General features: G+C 40.0%; 1 protein-coding gene across 1 annotated transcript in view; it reads left to right on the top strand.

Moving 5' to 3' along the window:
* The window catches only part of LOC146856204 (hepatic lectin-like), a 109583-nt gene extending 93879 nt beyond the window's left edge, over window positions 1-15704 (top strand). Inside the window, exons 5-8 of the mRNA XM_085654250.1 lie at window positions 3134-3193; window positions 9773-9924; window positions 10906-11018; window positions 14536-15704. Coding sequence (XP_085510376.1) covers window positions 3134-3193; window positions 9773-9924; window positions 10906-11018; window positions 14536-14671 — 461 coding nt within the window. The 3' untranslated portion in view covers window positions 14672-15704. The remainder of the gene's footprint in view (window positions 1-3133; window positions 3194-9772; window positions 9925-10905; window positions 11019-14535) is intronic.
* Window positions 15705-20796: the final 5092 nt, after the last annotated feature.

Here is a 20796-nt window from a genome sequence, read left to right as displayed (position 1 = left end):
TTCCCTGTTTTATCGACATAGGATATGGCCATACTTTGTAAACTTTGGACAAAAACCAAAACAAAACTGCACTATTTTACACCGTTGTTGATTCTTGCATACCAGGGACTGGAGCAAGCAGATTTCATTTCGTCTAAGGTGCATAAAGATTTTTGTTTTTATCAGGGCACAAAACAAGGACTCAAATGGTGCAACTATTGGCAAAATGACAAACTCATCTATTGCTTAAAATGTATTTTACATGTGTAATCAAACCATTCTATGAATAACGTATGCTGTATAAATCTTGATTTGACTGAATTTCAACAAATTGTTTGTTCCCTAAATTTAATTCAAAATTTCAAAATAGAAACACAGATAAATGTTTTTTGTTTCTTTCTTGTCTTATAAGCTCAGCAAAATTAGTGGGAAGTTCTGCTAACTCTGTATGTGTTTTGCTCTTTCTAATTTACTTTGTTTGCAGTGTGGATTGCACCGTAGTGATTAATATTTTTAATTATATAATTTACGATTTCTGATTTCAATAAAATGTAAATTACAAATATATGTTATGTATTTCTATGTATTTAACAAAATATATATGAAATAGTCACAATTTGCATACCACCTAATGGTGCTGGATTTGCCTTGGATCGGATGTGAAAAAGTCACTAAAGGCGATGCAAAGGGGTGGCGTGCATATTATGATAGACAGTATATATTGGCTCGAAAGAGACTGTGGAAAAGTTTAGCAAACTGCAGTATTTTCTGGAATGGGTACATAATCATGAACTAGAAGAATAGCGATATATGTAATTTTTAGCACATCTTATGAAGCTCTGTATAAAAGTAGTTTCTTTTATCATTATCATTATGTTACCATTATCATTATCAAGGAGCAGTATGACAGCAATGATATGCAACTTGATGAATGACTTGATTAGAATTGTCAAATATTGAATCTGACTCTTCCCCATGAGTTGACTAAATATGAGCAGACTTCTCATATTGTGAGATAAAATATTGCAATTAACATGGTGATGTGCCCATTATCACAATATATAAAGTAGGGAAGCTGAGATTGAAATTAGAATTAATGTCTCTCAGTTTAACTCTCATCCAGTTATCCACCGGCGGAATCTATCAAATTGTTTTGAATTGACATATCCAAGAAAAAGTAGAGGGTGAGCAAGAGAATCTGTACATTTCTACCATTTTTCATTGACAAATAACCTATTTGGACTATGTTCCCTACTTCAAGCTTTATTGAGCATGATGCTATATCATCCTTTCCTCCCTGTTGATCACCTGTGAGGTGGACTTCGAGATTTACAAATTATGTGGTACCACTCAAAGACTTCACATATTAAAATCAAAGCTATCGTCTCAAGTTTAGACCCCAGTTCTAGAAGAGCTTTTTTCCTAGCTCGAGTGGCTAGGATGCTACAGATAAACACAGTGTATTGGGAAAGAAGGCTTCAACTTTCCTTGCAAGAAAGCCATGCAGAACACCTGGGCTAGTTTTTGCACATTGTGTCCCTCATGATCACCCATGAACCACCATCTATTTGCATCCTGTTTGACACCAAAGTGTTTCGTGTCATCGAGTTAGTGCTTGTTGGCCATTCAAAAGAAATTTTGAAGCCTTCTGGGACTGCATTAAGAAAAATAATGTGTAACTATTATCAGCTGTATCCCTGGGGAAGGATATTGGACTACAAGTGGCCATCAACTCAAATACAAAGACTAACCAATTGGCATTTAGTAGGTGATAGTGAATCAACTGCCCATGAGTAGAAAACACAAGTCTGTGTTGGGATACACTTTCACTGAATTCCATGTCCAGGACTGTTAGTGCAGACATTTTATATTTTACCTGCTTTGTTAAGCATCAGGACATCCCAATTGACTTTATTTTCTACCATTGAATTCGTGTTTCTTGAATGTCACAAATCAGCTTTAATGTGCTTACAACATTGGATGAAATGCAGGGCCGGCTTTAACACTGGTGGCGCCCTGTACGACAATGTTTGTTGGTGCCCCCAATGACCACGGATTCCCTCACTAGCACCTTTTAACAGTGCCCCTAAAGTCTCAGATTCATTTAGGTTTATAGCACCACTCATACCAGTGTAAGGTGTCAGAGCACTTTACATCACACACACACATTGCACAGAGACAATCATACACGTGTAAATCAGTGTATAGGAAATGTTACATCAGACAAGGTGTAATGTAGGAGTGACATGTCATCGATACTGGTAGGCAATATAGTTTAAGACTCCTTATTCTTTAAAGCATAAATTCAGAATTTAAAACGTAACACCATTGTTAGGGGTTCTCTTTAATAATAAGAATTGTTTTCTACCCAAATGAACCCTTTTGGCAAGATTAGGATAATGAAAGACTGGGCAAAAAACATATCGCATTAACATATACCTTGCAGTTTGCATGCAGCTCTTTGATGACAGTTAATAGCTCAATGTTCTATATTAGGATTTTGACTTATAAACGACAAGTAACAAAAGGAGCTCTCTTACAGAAGTAGTAACCCACTAACTTTTTTACATTATATGCAATTTGTTAGCTGCATGGTACACGTTCTTAGCAGCAGGCATTTTAACCCTGTGCGCTACCTTAGGATTAGTCAAAACTTCCAATAGACAAACCTCCGGTCTCTTTCCAGGAAGACGATTAATCACCAGAGTTATCTTGACATTTAAATTGATACCCGAAAGTTGCTGGAGGCCAGGAATGCGACAGCTGGAGCTCCTAAAATGAAAATATACTTGCAAAAATGACACCCCCACCCTGAGTCACCGCCCTGTGTGGTGGCACCGATCGCATCACCCTTAAGCTGGCCCTGATGATATGTGCGGGAATTCATCTGTCCAACAATTCTTTGCTAACCTCCTATTAATGCGCTAGATTTTCACAAGGAATTTGAAAAATGGGTAATATGTAAGATCAAATCTACATGTATAACCTGCACTCTAAGACGATTGGTGCAATATAGGGATTTTATTTAATGTTGTTGTATTGAGTAATGTTTCGATTTTTTAGTTTGTATGGGAAACAGTTTGCATCTTTTAGTGATTACATTGATCTTCCAAATGGCAGACAATCCCATGTCACTTTCTTTTTTAACTTTTAGTTGACACGCTCATGGTAAAAATGACTGGTTTGGAGAATACTATAAAGAAAGATTTCCCAGGTGAGTTCACATTCCATACTTTGTGTTTAGGATGTCTTCTGAAGAATTTTCCCACTTAGAAGTCCTGCTGTCAAGTGAGCTAATGTTATGCGTGAGATTTAATATGATGTACCATTATCTTATGTGTTGCTCCATGATTTGCAGTTGTCATTAGAAGGTTTGTGGTATTCTATGATCTGGATATATGTTATTCAATAGTATGTTATTTTAATTTTTAAGACGTTTTACCAATATAAGACCATTATAAATCCAACCGTGAGTTACGTAGAAATTCCCCCGGATCATGTTTAATTGGTCTTGTATTGAAATTCATGTTTGCAGTTTTAAGTTAGGATTTGTCATGATTTGTGTACAACTACTAAGCACCTTCTAAATGCTTGTCCTATCTATCTATCTATTTATCTATCTATTTATCTATTTATCTATTTATCTATCTATCTATCTATCTATGTATCTATCTATCTATCTATCTATCTAGCTCGCTATCTGTCCATTGACTTTTCATTATTTTGCTTGCTAGTCAATCATACCACCCAGTCAAGTGGGGTGTGGCCCCTGAATATCTAACCCACAATATTGGTGGGACAGAATATCGAGGACAAAATATTCTAAAGAAATCGACAGGTAAGTGAGTTTAGATTTTCTATACCTAACTCCACATTTATGTACCCACACAGTACATACATCTTTAAGGTACCTAGATGTGGATTTAAGGATATTAAATCTATATTTCTCTATATACACTTATCTTTCGAAATGTTGTCCCTCGATATTCTGTTTTCAATAAACTTGTACCACAATATTCTTGGTGTCAATATTCCATAGTACATAGAAACTACCTAGGAACAACAGTCGCTTCACGACACAGAGACACTGTACAGGGGATTATCTACACTTGTATTTGTAATAAGTCTGAGAACTCCAGACTCTGTTTGCCATAAATATACATCAAATCATGTCTAATATGTTGTTCGTTTATGAAATCCCCTAGGAACAACAGTCGCTTCACGACCCAGAGACACTGTACAGGGGATTATCTACACTTGTATTTGTAATAAGTCTGAGAACTCCAGACTCGGTTTGCCATAAATAGACATCAAATCATGTCTAATATGTTGTTCGTTTATGAATTTTTTTAATGTCTACATTGTTCTATAAATCTGTACACAATGTCTGACAGTTAGTATGAATGAATAGATAGATGAATGTGGTGTACATGTGGTTGTGTCAACTTTTATTTATGAAAATGAAAAATATCTATTAAGGTATCAATAAAAAGGCTTTTGTATTTTTCTATCAATCTTTGTGTCTGTCCCTCCTATCTTGTATGTATTTAAGTATTTTATGAAGTTGTCCTAGGATCCTTACAGTATGTATCGATATTCCATAGTACAAACATCAAGTGTGGAACCTGAGGTTAGAATTCACAGCTCCTTGGTCAGCTACTAATAATGTAACTATTAGTGGTATCTGACAAATAGTTCTGAAGTTTCTTGGCAAACACAAGAAAGACGTAAACAATGATAGAGAGGATTGCTAGATGGTCTTCCAAATTCCATTAACATTACTTTTGAAACCCATACCCTGAGGCTGCCTCAACATTATCATGTGTGGTGAGAGCAGTGAGCAGCTCAGACAGATTAATACCAGAAAATCATGTCAGCATCTGCAGTTTTTTAAAAATACAAAACTTGTCTGGATGTGACTGAAGGAAACTTGGGGCACTCTGTCACTACCAGAAGAGGAGGAATGGCGAGCCTGCTTCATAACAAAAGGAGGTACATTGGTTTGCAGAAGTGCTTGGCTAAAATTGAACTGCTGAGTTGAAGGAAAAAGCAATGGTCCTTTTCCTGAACTTGGCACATTGTGGTTAACTTGTAGAATCCTTTAGGCATGCTTTTTTGTTCAGCACCTACTTATGCCAGCACGAAGAGTAGCAGTATTTGGAGCTGAGAATTGGATTCTAGGAAATCTTAGGATATTTACTATACCTTAGTAGTGGTTGGCTAACCTCATAAAATACTCTAATCCTGGAGGTTGGTCAACACAAGTCGTATCCAGGCCACATTTTCAGGATATTCTTAAAGGAGAAATTTACATGCAATTAATTTACAGAGGAATCACTGACTTAGTGGTTATAGTGAAAATCTTACATGGATCTATTGTCATGGAAAAACAAAGAAGACCTTGGTTCTAACTTTCAAACTGTGTTAGTAGCATAGTTCATCCATGGCGGAAATCTGCATGTAACTCAGTGTGTTCCACTCAACCTTTATCATTCTGAAGCCGAAGACATGAACATGGTGGGAGAATCATACCAAAGCTGATGACATGAACATGGTGAGATAATCTTTTTTGGTGTGCCCTCAGTTACCTCTTTCTCTGCAGATTACCCCACTACCACCCTCGAAAGGTACCCCAAATCTCTCCATAGGCCCTCTTTCACATTTAATTTTGTTGATAGGACTATTCATCCTAATGTAGGTTGTCAGAGCTCTTTACTTGACACACACATATTATGCAGAAACAATGAATCACACAAGTGTGTAGCCCAGTGTCTAGGAAATGTTACATAAGAAAATGAGGGCTGCAAGGTCCAGGAGTTACATATCATCCATACAGGTTAGCGTGTATGTAAAGAACGCTTGTTCAGGAGAAACACAAACCCAGGATTTAAACTGTAAGAACGTTGTTCGGGTTGTCTGCACTAGTAAGCAAGTATTACTATTCACAGGAACCATTTTAACACCCTTAAAATAACAACAGATTGAGAAAAATGCAATAAGGTACTTAACCTGTGCCTTGAATTTTGAATGCAGCTCTTTGATGCTCGTTCATAGCGCCTTGTAATATATTATGATTATAACAAATGAACTACAAGTAACAAAAGGATCTCTGTGGCAAAAGCAGTGACCCACTGAGATATCGACAAAAAATACAAATCTGAGATCTACATGTTACATACTGTGCTTTGAACCAGGCACATTAATCTTTGTGCAGCTTTATCTTTGACTAGACAAAATATAGATCTCTTACAAAGTGCATCAATTACCACAGTAACATGTTGAAGGTTAAAATTGTCGAATTGTCTGTAAATGCAAATGTGAACACCACAGCATGGATATAAGAAGGGAAAAGTTTTAATCTTCCAGAAAATAAAAACACGCAGCTGCTGTGAACCACTTCCAGCAAATATGCCCTTTACTGGAGAAATAGTTAATATTCAAAGAGTCTGGGTGGTGTTTTTCATTAGCAGTAATATGTGAAAGTAATGCAAGTTTTCTTATATACTCCTTGGTACTGAGTGTGTACACATAACAAAGGGCAACAGTTTCACTGTGCTTTATTTGTTAAATCAAATATTAATAATAAATAAGTGCAGGGGCCTTAAAGTTTTTTCTAAGAGCAGCCAGCATTGCCAAATACCAGGGTTGCTTGGTTTTGATTCACCATCAGACACTTCCTGTCTCTTTATCTCATGCTTATAGGTTCTTGTTCATCCCTGCTTTCTCCTTGCCTCCTGCTTTTATATCATTCTCTTTCTGTCCTACTTTTCTGTTTTTCTCTCTCTTGCTCTGAGTTAATGTCTGATAAAAAATAAGACGCGGTCTGCAAAAATGTTTGCCGGTGTCCAACACTTGCAACCACTGGAACAAATGAACTAGAGTATATCAATCATTGTAGTCAAGATAGTAATATTGCCATCACTGTAAGACTCAATCATCAATTAAAGTGCTGTTTGCAATGGAAACATTTAAAAATGATAAAAAATAGATAATATTGTGTTTTCAAACATTTTCAATCTTCTTTGAATTGAACTGGTATGCCACACTGCATCTGTTTATAGATAGTGCCCGAGCCCTGGGATACCCACTAAGTGGAAGGAGTAAAATAGATGTCTTTGCCAACTCTGACCACATGACAGAATAACTTCGGAATATGATGTCTATTGTAGATTTGGTCCACTTTTTAGGTTTCCCGTTATTCAAATAACAAAACAAAGATATGCACTTCATTCTAAATAGGGACAGATAAACTAGAGAAAATATTAATTCCGTCTGCTTTAATTTTTGCTACAATTATGGCTTCTAGTTTACTGGTTTTCGATTTTTACTCTTAGATACAGATAGTAGTGGCCGGCATGGATCAGGGGTGGTAAGGCGGATGGGAGAGAGGGTGGGGGGTGCTAAGGGGATATTTAAAAAAAAGAAAAAACCTACCTTACCGCAGTGTCTCTCCGTCATCTCTCCTTGCGTCGGGAATAAAACAGGAAGCAGGCAGCCAGGCTCCCCTGACCAATCACAATGCAGCAATGCAGCCTTGTGATTGGTAAGCACCCAGGCTCCCCTGACCAATCACAATGCAATGCAACGTTGTGATTGGTCTGAGCATCGTAGTTCGGGCTCAGCCAGGGACTGGGGGCCTGGGCATGCTCTCTCTGCAGGCTGTAATGCAGCCTTCATGGGGAACAGGGAAAATGTTTTGAGAGGGCCGGCCAAACAGTCATTGCGCACTTAGGAGGTTGCTACCACTCCTCCCTTCTCTGCATCCCTGCCCTGTCAAGCAAAGCTGCCACAGCAGGAGGACAAAATACAATAATAATAACAATACGTTCTTAGGGTGTCATTCATAACTGACAGGCCAGTAGATATTCATAATGACACTGTCTAAAGTTAAAATAGGAGGAGGCATACTTTTGAAGATGGAGTTTCAATTGCTACATGTGCTTGTACTACAATATTAGTTTTATTAGATGAATGTAGCGCTGTTTTGTATATGGCAAGTTATAGGACTGACCACCTAAAGATATACAAGCCCAAGCTTAAATTTTGTTGATTAAATGAAAGTGGAAAAATACAGGTGTAGTTTTATTATTTTAAAGAGCAAAAGCTAATAGAGACAAACCGAACTAAGTCAGAGCCCTAGATTGATGTTATTTATGAGGCTTTGTGATGCTTCCCCAGACGTAGGCACATTTCCTGAGATTGACACTCTGTAAACTAATGTAATGTAATGTGATGCAATGTTAAGTATATTGTTATGTACTGTAAATTATGAGCAATAATGTCATGGAATTTAATGGTACATGATATTATGATATATGAAGTTTCATGAGTTTTTATGTTATTTGATGTTGTGTGCTGTGAAAGTTTTGGTGCTACAAAACATTATGTTTTAATATTAAACAAAATGAATGACTATACTATCCAAACACACTCTGCCATTTGTCTGGTCTAAACACGATGATAACACGAGATAATCATTACCATATTCAGTCAGTGGTACTCATATTGCATACCTCGGAAGGATGAAATACCCCGTGGGATCCAAATCTGTGACCTTTCTTCAGGTTATAGACAATGGGTGCACTCGTCCACAAATCTATTTTACCGGTTTTATGATTTTTTTTTTTTTTAATTTATAAGCTTTTTTGCAGTGTTAATATTTCAATTTTATATAACGAATTGTTATACCATTTTATGCAGTGTTATTTTTTATTCGGTGTAACTGTAAGGTATTTCATATTTTGTAATCCAATGTTATGTTTTAAATGTGTGATTGTTTGTCAAACTGTAATGTTGTGCAATGTGATTGTTTGTACAAATGTGATATGTTATTACTCGGTATGTAATGTTACACTGGTATTTAATGTTATGTGTCACCGTATATGTTCCTACCTTCAATCTTCTACAATTAATAGCACCTGCAATGTTTTCACCAGTTTGGCCCTCACTGTGAGGCAGGGCCGTTTCTAGGCGTTTTGCCGCCCTAGGCGAGAATTGAAAAATGCCACCCCCTCACTTTAACTACCATCACTCTCTCCCCCTGTCATCCAGGCTAGAAGAATTAATGCATTAGATTTGCCAAACTCATGTTTTTGGCGCCCTCCCCCTTTTGCCGCTCTAGGCAGCCGCCTAGTCTTGCCTAATGGTAGAAACGGCCCTGCTGTGAGGGGCAATTTATTCCCGATGGGCCGGTAACCCGTTACCGGCCCCATCGGAATCATGAGACCCGCTGGAACACTGCAGATCAGTTTCCTCTTACCTGGATATTTTATCTGATGAAAACAGCTGAAATCTCCTGGTGAAAGTCCAGAGTAAAATGGGAAATTACGCAGACACTGAATTACAGACTTTTTTTTATCATCATGGCACCCGCTTCATGGGTCGCCATGCACATAACTTACATATGCATGGGCGCCACACTTAATATTTTAGCATGGCACCCGCTTTCATTATTATTTTTTAATTACGGTGCACAGGCGCCGCGCTTTATGTTTTGCACGACGCCTGCTTTTATTTTTACAATACAGGTGCATGGCACCCGCGTTTCTGTTTAAGAAAGCAATAGCTTTAAGTCTCGCTAATGCAAGACCTATTGCATTGCAAATGCTTGTTTTCTTGTCTTTGCTACAGTTGGTCTTTGCAAAAAATATTACTGTTTTTGTTGCACAATGGTACGACACCTTGCTGTGTTATGTGGCAATATGCTATGAAGTGAGGTGTTTGTATGGGGCTTCTACTATCAATGGACCCTTTTCACACAGCATTCTTGCATTTGTCACTTCTGTGTTGCCAGCCAACCCATGCGGGACAGGCCCTGAAGCCTGGGAGTATTATGACGGGAGCTGCTATTTGTTCTTGAATGTAAAATCCAGCTGGATGACTGGAAAGGCGAAGTGCGAATCCAAGAGCGCGATCCTGGCTGTCATCACCAGCGAGGGAGAACAGGTAAATGTATTTATTTATTTAATGCATTTTTATATAGCGCAGACTTTACCCGAAGGTGTCAGAGCGCTGCACAACAGAACAAGTTACGTTACATAAGAGAGGTGTTACAAAATAGAACGTTACAAAAATAAACAGGAGACTAGAAAAGGTAGGAAAAACCAAAGAAGGTAAGAACACAATATCAAACACAGCAAGCAAGGGTGGGGAATGTACAAGAAAATATTACAAATTTACAATGATGAATGAACTTCCTAGAGGGGTCGGAGAGTGAAGAAATTAGTTTATGAGGTAAAGGGAGCTAAAAGATGTTCTGCATGCCCTTAACAGTGCTAGTTACCTTTGGAAGCATCTCCCTATCATCAGTGACTATAACACTACCTAAGAGAATTATAAACCATGACTTTTTTTATCCGCCAGCCCCCAAAATTCTCATTGAGCCATTTTGTTGGGTGCCTCTTTAATTGCATTGTATGGAAGCCCTAGAGGATTGACTGCTATAAAAGTAGTCTTCGTCACATTGTCATGTAGTTCCCACTAATCAGTAGGATCTGCGGGTTCGTGGACAACATAAACTTTGGGTGAGGTGCCTAGACTGATTCCATGCACCCCTGTAGTAAATGTTGGCCTAGAGACCAGCTGACTCACAGTGCCACCATAAGCCCCCCTAACCCAAACAGGGAGCGAATGGTTTCTGGCACAACCCTGACCCCTCAGGGATCGTGGTAACAGATCTAGAACCTTTTCACTCAGTCACCCGTGCACTCTCGTTCTCCGAGAAGTATACAGAGAATACCACAGAATAGCATAACACAATAGGTATATTTGGGAAAGTGCACATTTGTCCCCAAGGAGGTCCCTTGGTGCTATCGACATGTATGATTACTGACAGATATACAGTCATTAGACACAGTGTTGGCCATGCTGACTGTTGCTTCAGAGGCATTCCCTGAAATCTCACGCCTTCTTCCACCTTCTCCACAGAGCTTCCTCGCAGGCAAAACCAGGGACCAGAGCTATTGGATTGGTCTCACCGATATGGACAAGGAACGGGAGTGGCAATGGATAGACGGAACAGACTACAAATCCTCTATTAAGTAAGTGGCCAAAGCGCTTGGGGATGTTTATTATACTGGCAGATGAGGAAGTGCCATTGATAGATTTATCTAATTACAAACTTTCGTTTTGCGGTTAAATTCGCCCATCAGCACAGAAATATGTCAAAAGGGACAGCATAAAAGAAAAGACGACCAGAATCTGTAAAATGATTGTTTCGGTGGGAAACACTTTAAAATAATTAAAATATTGAAATTACATGCCCACAGGAATATGTAAAAAGGAGAGCATAACAAAAACAGCCAACATCTGTAAAATGATTGTTTTGGTGAGAAACACATTAAAGTAATTCAAATATTGAAATTATGTGAAGATTGAGTTCTTCCCAAAATAAATACATGAATTATTTTGTTAGGTGTTCTTAACACAAATGCTACTAGCTATGATAATACTTAGGCCAGTATAGTACAGGATTCTGTATATGTATGTTCAATAGGTCATTTAACCCTACATTATCTCTTCCTTATTCCCCACTAGGGGCTATCATTGATCATCTAATAAAGTACCACACCTCAAGGGAAACGAAATTGCAGGATGCTCGTCATAGCTTGGAGAGCTCAGATGCTTCGCCCTGGGAGTGTATAGTTTTTTCATGGTCCCTTTTTCTTCAGACGTTTGCCAAGCTAATGCACAAAACGCATAAAATGGATGAACAGGAACATCTCTAGATACAAACTGCACAAATTGTAAACTAATGTATGTGTTGTGACTCCCATACAGAAAAGATGACAAAGGCACCAAGACCATTTTTGTTCAATAAACTTCAAGATAATGATAATGAAAAGGGGGTACAGTATCTGAGATTTTTCCTAGGTTGATTTAACGGCCCGGTGACTGTTGTACATTGGCCTACTGGAACTAAGAGAATGCAATTAAGGCCAATTAAAATCCGACCAGAATAATATTTTAACTCTCCACATCCCTTGTAAAGTAGCCCAGGTTATTCAGTCTGGCTAAACTCTACTGTCTTAAAATGTATTGACAAAAGCAATTTATTTAACCGGAAGGGTCACATTAACTTTACTAGCTCACACCTTAGAATGCTTATTTAGTGACAGGTTATCTGTTAAAACCTGCTTTTCCTAAGGCAGTGACATCTTTCGGCTAGAAAAGGCTCTTGGAAATGGCTTGCAGAAATATGCTTTGCAACACTACCACCCTTCTGTATTGACCAACAGTTCTTTTGGGGATAGGGGTCATTTTTGGGTGTTTACTTGAGATACATTTTATGAGAGCCTCTCAAAAAACATATGACTAAATCTCTGTTCTTCAAAGGGGGCAAAATAGCAGAGAAAATCACACGATTATATCACACATACACCACTCGCTTTAGATAATATGCCGCATAATGGTCCAAGAGAGCAATTCCGAAGTGTTTCAGCATGGTAGATTCATTGATAAAAACTGAGAGCCTCATTTATGAAAAGTGTTACAACACTTTTCAGTGTGCCCTCTTTGAAACACCACGGATACGTTGTATTTACTGTACGGTGCTCCATGTCGCAAAGATTTATAGATACGTCAGTGTTTCCGACGTATCTGTAGGTGCAAAATTGGCGCATTGGTGGAGTGTGTCTGAAAACAGATGCAACTCCAGCAATGTGTCTTTTCACATGAGGCAAGCCTCATGTGAAAAGCCATGCATAACTCCTTATGCCTGCTTAAAGAAGGCATAAGAATTTGACGTAGTGGCGCCCTAGAAGTGGCGCTCTGTCACTTCCAAGTGGCTTTCCTGCATTGGATGCCCACCCTACATACATTACTCCTGGCGCAGGCATAATGTAGATCAGGTGTATACAAAGTGACACATCTGCCTAGATGTGTCACTTTGTAAATATGGCACAGTGTGGCGCATTTGTTACGCTGTCGCAGCGACACAAAAATTGACCCAAAAGCTGCATAAGGACCACATGAATTAGGCCCTGAATCTAGTGTTGCCGGGTAGTCAAATTTAAAGCCACGTAGATCCCAAAATATGATACTTGTTCAATGATTACAGGAAGTATATCTGCTTAGCTACTTATTTGCTAGTTTTTACGAAATATTCAAATCAGCGCATTGGATGAGGGAGGTTGAGTTTGTATTTTCTTTATTCTTTGAGCGGAGATACACAGTAGATCTCACTGGCTATCTTCAAGGCCACTGGAATTATGCGGCAGGAGAGACACAAATTATGTGGCAGGGTTGAGTAAATTATTTGACAAGAAAGGCAAATTATACGGCATAATGTGGCACATTTTGTAATAGTGTTACTTTACATTATTTCCTGATTTTAAATTTGGTAACACTGTTTGGGCATTGGTTGAACCTCATTATAACAGTTTAACACCCAAATATAGTAATAAGGAACAGAAAGGTGACCAGTCCAGCTTTGCAAAGGGCCTTCCTCTTCGCAACCATTTGACCTAGCAGACATATTCTTTTTTGGTTAAAATCCACAGATAATGCAGCAGATGATGGAGTATGTGGCAAATGTGGCAAATCTATAATTATGTGAAAACTGCTGTGGGTACATTGTCACCTAATTCCAGTAGCCCTGGCTATATTCTAAATTGGGTTAACTCTTTTATTACCAAAAGTTACATAAAAAGGAATCGTGTTATGTGTTCTTGCCCCAGACTTGATGCCACTAGGACTCAGGGGAATGGGTAAAGTAAGGGAAAATCATGAGTTTTGTAGCCAAAGCTCAACTAATAATTATCCACAGCATTTGTAGGCTGATGGAAACATCAAAAATTTCTAAAACTCTATAAAAGGCATCTGTCTTCTGGCCATGAGAAGAAAAGACATAAGCAATAAATAATGTTGGCCAACGTTTTGAAAAATGTCATCGAACTTTCCAGCCATTTGTTTGTCAGGCCATTAATCGAAGTGAAAGCTGCCAATAAAAGGCAATCAATCCTTTATCACCAAGAGTTTACTGTAACTCTATTGGCGATAACATCATTGTTTGTAGCTGATATGATGACATCATCAATAAAGGGATTGCTCTAAGACCGGGTACTCCAAAGTCAGTCCTGGAGCACCAGCTCTATGCCAGATTTTTAAGATCACTAGATTTATCTAAATGGGGATTTGCTAAAAGTTTTGGCATGGATTCCACCCTCCAGGACCGACTTGGAGATCCCTGGTCTAAGCCTATGTATTATGTATTAGACACAAAATAAATCACCTCTCACAAACACTACTTACTTAAAAATGAAAGCTGAAAAGATAACTCAGTGGATAAGCTGCCTGCTACCTAGATAGATGTACAAACCGTTAGGTCATCTTTGAATCACACGATTCACTCAGCCTTTCATCAGCGGCTGATAAATGGTACGCCTTTGAGTAGGGTAGAAGCATAATTTGACTTTTTAGATGGAAGCCATACAGTTTCCTAATAAGGCGCTATGTGAAATAAATATCAATTATGCATTATTTGAAAAATGCTGTAATTCTGAGCATAATCTGTCTTCACTGTTGAAGGCAAGTAACGTTGCTAGTTTTTATTTCTAGGTTTTGGAAACCCAACGAGCCAAATGACAGTAACAAAAACGAAGACTGCGGCCATCTCTGGCAGGGTGGAGAATGGAATGACCTGCGCTGTACTGACCAGTGTTTCATTATTTGTGAGAAGAAAGTGGGCACCTAGCGAGCAGGACTGCCCTCGTTGAAATAGGGACATGTGCCCTTATGTGGGGGGTTTCTTACCCTATCAGCATCATAAGAGCAAGCTTCCCTATTCCTTTCAAACTGCAGATTTGTTGATATACTTCAATACTAACCCAACTTTGTAAATTTCCATACTAAATTGTAATACAAAGTAACTGTGCAGTAATGGGCTCTAAATTGCCACAAATCTGAAAATGCTGTATTTGACTATGTGGTCAGTAGTTGTTGAATAGAATGTTAGTAGCCGTCTGTGGCATATCTTGATATTTCCTGGTTTGTGAAGACTATCCATGGCATATAAATTAAAATCATAGTATATGATGACAAAGAATTTAAAATGGCTCTTCCTGGCACATGAATATTGTCCCTAGCATGCCGGCAACACCTGGGAAATTACAGCGATACCAGACATACTATGATGATGCATGGACATTTGAGGATGAGCATGGGCATAACCAGGCTCTTGAGGTATATGATGGTGTTACTTGGGCCTATGGAGCTGTATGGATATATGAAGCCACACGTGGCCTGGAAAGTTGAATCTGATGTAGGAGATCTCATGGCGGGCAGTGAAATATGAGAGTGCTTAAAGGAAATGAGAAACTCATGTTAGAGACATACATGTATTTGTAAAGGCAAATAAGCTCCTATTTGTGACTAAAACAATTTTAATTTCAGAAAATGACAAGAGAATGCCTTAGGACAAAGTATTTCTATTTTCTAAAATTTTAAAGTTGGTAAATGGGCAAGAAAATTGTGTGTTTTTTAAAACAAGAACCTGATGAGTAGGTGCAAAATTGTTTTTTTCACAAAACATGAAATTTTGATATTTTTAACAAGGTATGTGGAATTAGTAATAATGTCATAGTAATATTTGGGGGAAAATAATAATGTCCTGATCATTAAAGCGGTTAAATTATAATGTCAGAAAAAAATAAGATGATGAAATTGTACTGAATTGTTTTACAAATGAAAAGCTGGTACTTTGGGGAAGGATTAAAAGCATTTTCGGAACCGACAGGGTAATGTTTGGGAGCAAAATTAGTTTACTCAAAATATGAAAACAATTTGTTTCTCTGTCTGCACTTAATTGGGAAAAATGGGGAAAAACAGAAAGCTGGTATTTTGATAAACTTCCCATAAGGTCAATAAACTTGCAAAGCTACCGATTGTACAAATTGGTGACAAGATAGTGTAAAAAACTCTCAGAATTGCCACTGCTTGAAGACTGTCTGCAGCAATTCCAGTTCCCTTTCATTGGGTGCGTTAATTGGGGGAACCCGGGTTATATGCTCCTTGTGAGAAGTTGGCCTGGCATATGTTGGTCACTAGTTCTAGTGGCCACCTTGCACCAGTCCAATTCGACTCTTGGTAGATAGGTTTAAAGACAACCTTTTAAAAGAAAGCTATCCTAGTGGTAGCTGTGGAGAGCAGCCTTCAGGCTAAGTCTCTGAGGAATGTAAAGCAGCTTGTTTTACCTTATAATCTCTTGAATTACCAAATGAAAAGACAACACACAGGTATATGTATGAAATATATATGTATTTATTACTAAATATACTCTACTAATCTCTTTATGAGATTAGTCCCAGGTAGACATTTAAAAGATCAACATTTCTCAACAAATTAAGCACATAAATCACTGTAGCCCTAGGGGCGTACCAGACCATATACTAAGTAAATGGTATAACAAATTCGACAAGCAAAATGAAGAGGCCTAGGGCCTTGGGAATCGCTGGGGCTTCACTGCTGTAGTGTTTTCAGGTAAGTAACTAGCCCACAGGAGGCGCGTGCAGTGTCTAAACACGCACGCGAGTTTCTCATAGACTTCAATGCAAAAATGTCGCGATTTGTATTTTAAAGTTCTAGGGCACTTCTGAGTGGACAACAAGCACACAACTTACAGGGTAAGTATTTCGATAGCCAATGCACACTTGGGCACCGTAATGCCAGAGTTACCTCACCCAGGGAGTCCGGGTGCACAGGTGTCCTTTGGTGTCGGGTCGCGATGCTGATTTCAATGGGAATCGAGGTGTTCTTGCTGCTTGTGTCGTCGAGAGAGGTGTCCGTTCGGTTCCAACGATGGATTGGAGTTGCAGGCGACCTGGAAATTGAGGGGACAGAGTTCAGAGTCACTTGCCAGTGACCGGTGGCCTTCAGGATAGATGACCACAACTGTCGCGTCGCTTTCGTCGCTGAGGGTGTTTTGTCTCTTCGCCCACGTCGTCCAGGAGGGATCGATGACAATCAGCAGCTGGAGTTGGAGGGTCCCACAACGTCTGCAGCTGTTGGCGGTGTCGGCACTCGGATTGAAGCCAACAAACCTTGGCAACTGCAAGTCTCGTGTAGAGTGAAGATGGTGGATGGCTCAGACCAGCAAGGTCCGAGGGACTTACCCAGCGAGGGTAAGTGAGGGTAGGCTCAGAGCAACCAGGCCAGCCCTTGGAATAGTCAAGGATGTCTTCAGGAGGGCTACTAGCCAACGGGCAAGCAACTGCAAAGACGCCTTTGCAGGAAAACTTCAGCAACAGCCCACGGTCACTCGGGACGGGGTAGGCCGCTGATCTTTGGTTCAGTACCTGCTCGGGACTTGGACATTAAGTGGTCCAAAGCACAGGTTTGTAGTTTGTCGTTCAGGGCTTGCACTCGAAATCAGTGCACGGTTCCCTGGTATTGTCGTTCCTCGTCACTCGTGGGGTCCAGACGCCACAGCTTCGCTGGGGACTCAAAATGGCCGTAGAGAGGTCAGGAAATCGACTTCAGGGGACGCAGGGACTTCGGGCTCCGGCGGGAGCGGTAACGTTTGCAACCGTTGTTCAGTCCTTAAGGTGCCTGCAAAGCAGGGGAGCCACTCCTTGGCTCCAAGGGAGATCCTTCGGTCTTCTAAAGGTAGTAGAACGTTGAAGGGACCGGATTCTTCTTCGTAGAGCGTCGTCCAGGTGTAATCTGAATTGCATTGGCAATATTTGGTATCTTATACTGTAAAGATGGGAGGGACTAGCTCTATGGCCACTCCTCTAGGAGGGCCAGGGTAGGGGTGGTTACACCCACTTCCCTTTGTCCAGTTTCGCGCCAGGACAGGGGCAGAGGCCCCTGAACCGGTTTGAGCTGGCATATGCACAGAGGAGCCTACTGCTCCCCTAGTGCAGGACTTCAAAGGCACTCTAAGAGTGCACCCACCCAGCTCCAATACACTAAATCCTGTCTGGAAGGTTGTGACACCTCCCTGTGACAGGAAACCCTTTGTTGAGCTCCCTCCACTGCGAGTTTCGGTCAGCAGCAGGAGGGCAGCCCGGTGTCTGTGCTGGTGGCATCCATTTTGTGATGCCAGGGCTTTAGAAGATTTCTACCGTTTGGTACAGTGGGTACATGTCGTCCCCTCTAGTAGGGTGGGATCATACTCCCACACCAGTTACTGGTGTGGGGGTATGATTCCAAAACGTTTGACACCAAACACGACATGTTTTGATGCAGTCATTCCAAAGTTAGCATTAACCGGGAGGTTATAATGCACTTAAGAGTATATGGTTTAACCGCATCCACAAACAGCAGCAGAGAATAGACTCTGCCAGCTGCAGAGGGGTCCTGCTCAGGCAGAAGCACCCCCTCACATAGTAAACCACACACCCTGCCCTTGGGATTGATAGGGCCTACCATAGGGGTGACTGATAGGTTCATATGTGTGTGTATGGTGAGATATAGAAACCTATACCTCAGTGAGGAGTGCTAACACTACCTCACACAGGCTGCAGTAGCAGGCCTGTGGTGTCAGATTGAGAATGCTTCCCAGGGGTGGCATAATACATGCTGCAGCCCCTGGTAGGCCTGTGAAGTACCAATGCCCTAGGTACCTAAGGTACCATATACTAGGGGCTCACAAGGTACCACAGTATCCAATCACTAGTGCATCTAATATGCACACCAATCATTTTAGGGAGTAAGCAGATAGGCTGGGGTCCTGAATAGCAGGATCCCAGCCAGACTAGTCAAAAACCACTCAAACACCAGGAAAAAAGTGGGGGCAACCATATAGTCAGATTCCACCTTCCTACACTCCTCCCCAGGGATTTCCTCTTGGTACCCCTGGCACTTATTGCCTTGCAACCCCTTGCCTCAGGTCATGAAGACAATGACAAGAACAGCATCCAGGTTATAGGAGCACCCTGTCTCCCACAGGGGTTCACCAGGAAATTGACAGCTTCACTTGCACCCATTGAAACATACTATGGAGATGGTAAAAAGCATGTATAAAGAATAGCGGAGCAGACAGTGCTCCAGGCCGAATGGACCTCCAGCCGCTCTTTATAAACAGAATGCTGATGCCTGCTCCAAGTCTTTTCAAAGCTTATTTGCATTCTTTCTTATAACGCAGTACATCCCAGCATTGTGGCACGGCTCAATACTGCAACCAATTTAAAACAAGGCCCCATTGCTGGCTGAAGTGGCTATAAGCTAATAGCATTGCTAGATGAAAAATCCAAATAGTTTGCCAACCTCTTGTTGAAGGATTTGGCAACTTGGGCCTGAAGCCAAAATGTTATACCATTCAACCAAGCAGGTTTCCATAGAACTGCAAGTACCACTGACAATCTGGTTGCTTTATCAATGCTAATACAGCAATAGGTACACAGGCACCTGGATACAGATCAAGCTGGGCACAAGTCAGTTTGCCTCAACAAACGTTTACACCTATGGCGGCCTCAGACAAGACAGCAACCTCGATCCGTTACTTGACGCAGTCAATTCACACCCACCCAGAATTGGTTCTCAGCCCATCACTTCATTACAGTACGTTGAGCTTCTAAATCGAACAGGGTTAGCCTCCAGATGCTACTAAACGTGTTAAACTGTTACAGCAAAACAAATCAAATGACAGAAAATCTTGAGAAAACAAAAATAGTAGCTTTCGTGAGGAAAGTGTTGGTTAATTATCTCCAGTGTTGTGTGCAGAACAGTGGGCATGTAATACCGAATGTGGAATGAAAGGGTGAAAGTTCTTGGAACAGCAGTTGCTGCTGGACTGGAGAGTTGTAGATGAGTAGTAAAGTACCCTTTCACTCACATGACAAGGAGTCTTGGATTTAAAATACATTCCTTGGGTCCTGAGGGTCTCAAGGCGTTTAATCAATTGCCTAGAACTGAAAGTAGTGGAGATGGAAATGTTTTTGATAAGGCTATTTCTGATTTCGATTGCTACTGTTCACCTTAGGTGTGCATAGGTATCTCAAGGTACAATTTTTTTCAAAGAAAACAGCTTATTAATGAATCTGTTGATAGTTATGTGTCGGCACTTAAGACTTTGTCTTTAGATTGTAAGTTTGGTATTCTACAAGAAAATCTTATCAGAGATCAAGTTGTAATGCATGTTAACAATTCTACAATTCAAGAGAGGCTGTGGGTTAATGGTGATTCTGACCTTGAAAGCATTCTAGCCATTGTAAGAAAATCTGAGATGTCATGTAGAAGTGCTAAACAAGTCAAAGGTGAAACTAACAGTAGTAACAATGAAATTGTTGCAAAGGTTAACGCTAAAGATTGTTTCAAGGAGGAAGATCTTAAAAAAAAGAAACTTACCAGTTCTTTCAAGGGTAAAAATGAAGACCACGAGGAAAATTTGAGGTGTTACAGGTGCAACAGTAAGTCTCACCTTGCCAATTATACATTCTGCTCAGCTTTTAAGCACAGGTGTTCTAATTGTGGTGTGGTTGGCCATTTTTCTAAAGCTTGCAACAAGAAAAATAACAATAACAAAGTCAAATGTATTGATCAAAGTGAAGATAGCGATGGTGAGGAACTTAACACGGATTGTGGTGATGGAAATTCTTTTGTTCTTAACATTAAGGATTCTGAGCTTCCCATTCTGAACATTGACAACTCTGTTGTTAAAAAGAAACCTGTATGTGATATGGTTATTGGTGGTGTAAGCACCAAAATTTATGCAGACTCAAGGACACCTTACTCCATTGTAAATGAGATGATGTGGAATTCCCAGTTTGTACAAAAATTAAGTAGTGAGTTAGAACTGCCTGGCATCAGCCCAGAGGGTTATTCCGGAGAAAGGATTGATATTCTTGGGTACAGAACTCAAATTTTTGGATTCAAGAA

The sequence above is a fragment of the Triturus cristatus genome, chromosome 4_1 (genome assembly GCF_964204655.1).
Source record: "Triturus cristatus chromosome 4_1, aTriCri1.1, whole genome shotgun sequence".
Taxonomy (NCBI): Eukaryota; Metazoa; Chordata; class Amphibia; order Caudata; family Salamandridae; genus Triturus; species Triturus cristatus.
This window is presented reverse-complemented; position numbering and strand designations above follow the sequence as displayed.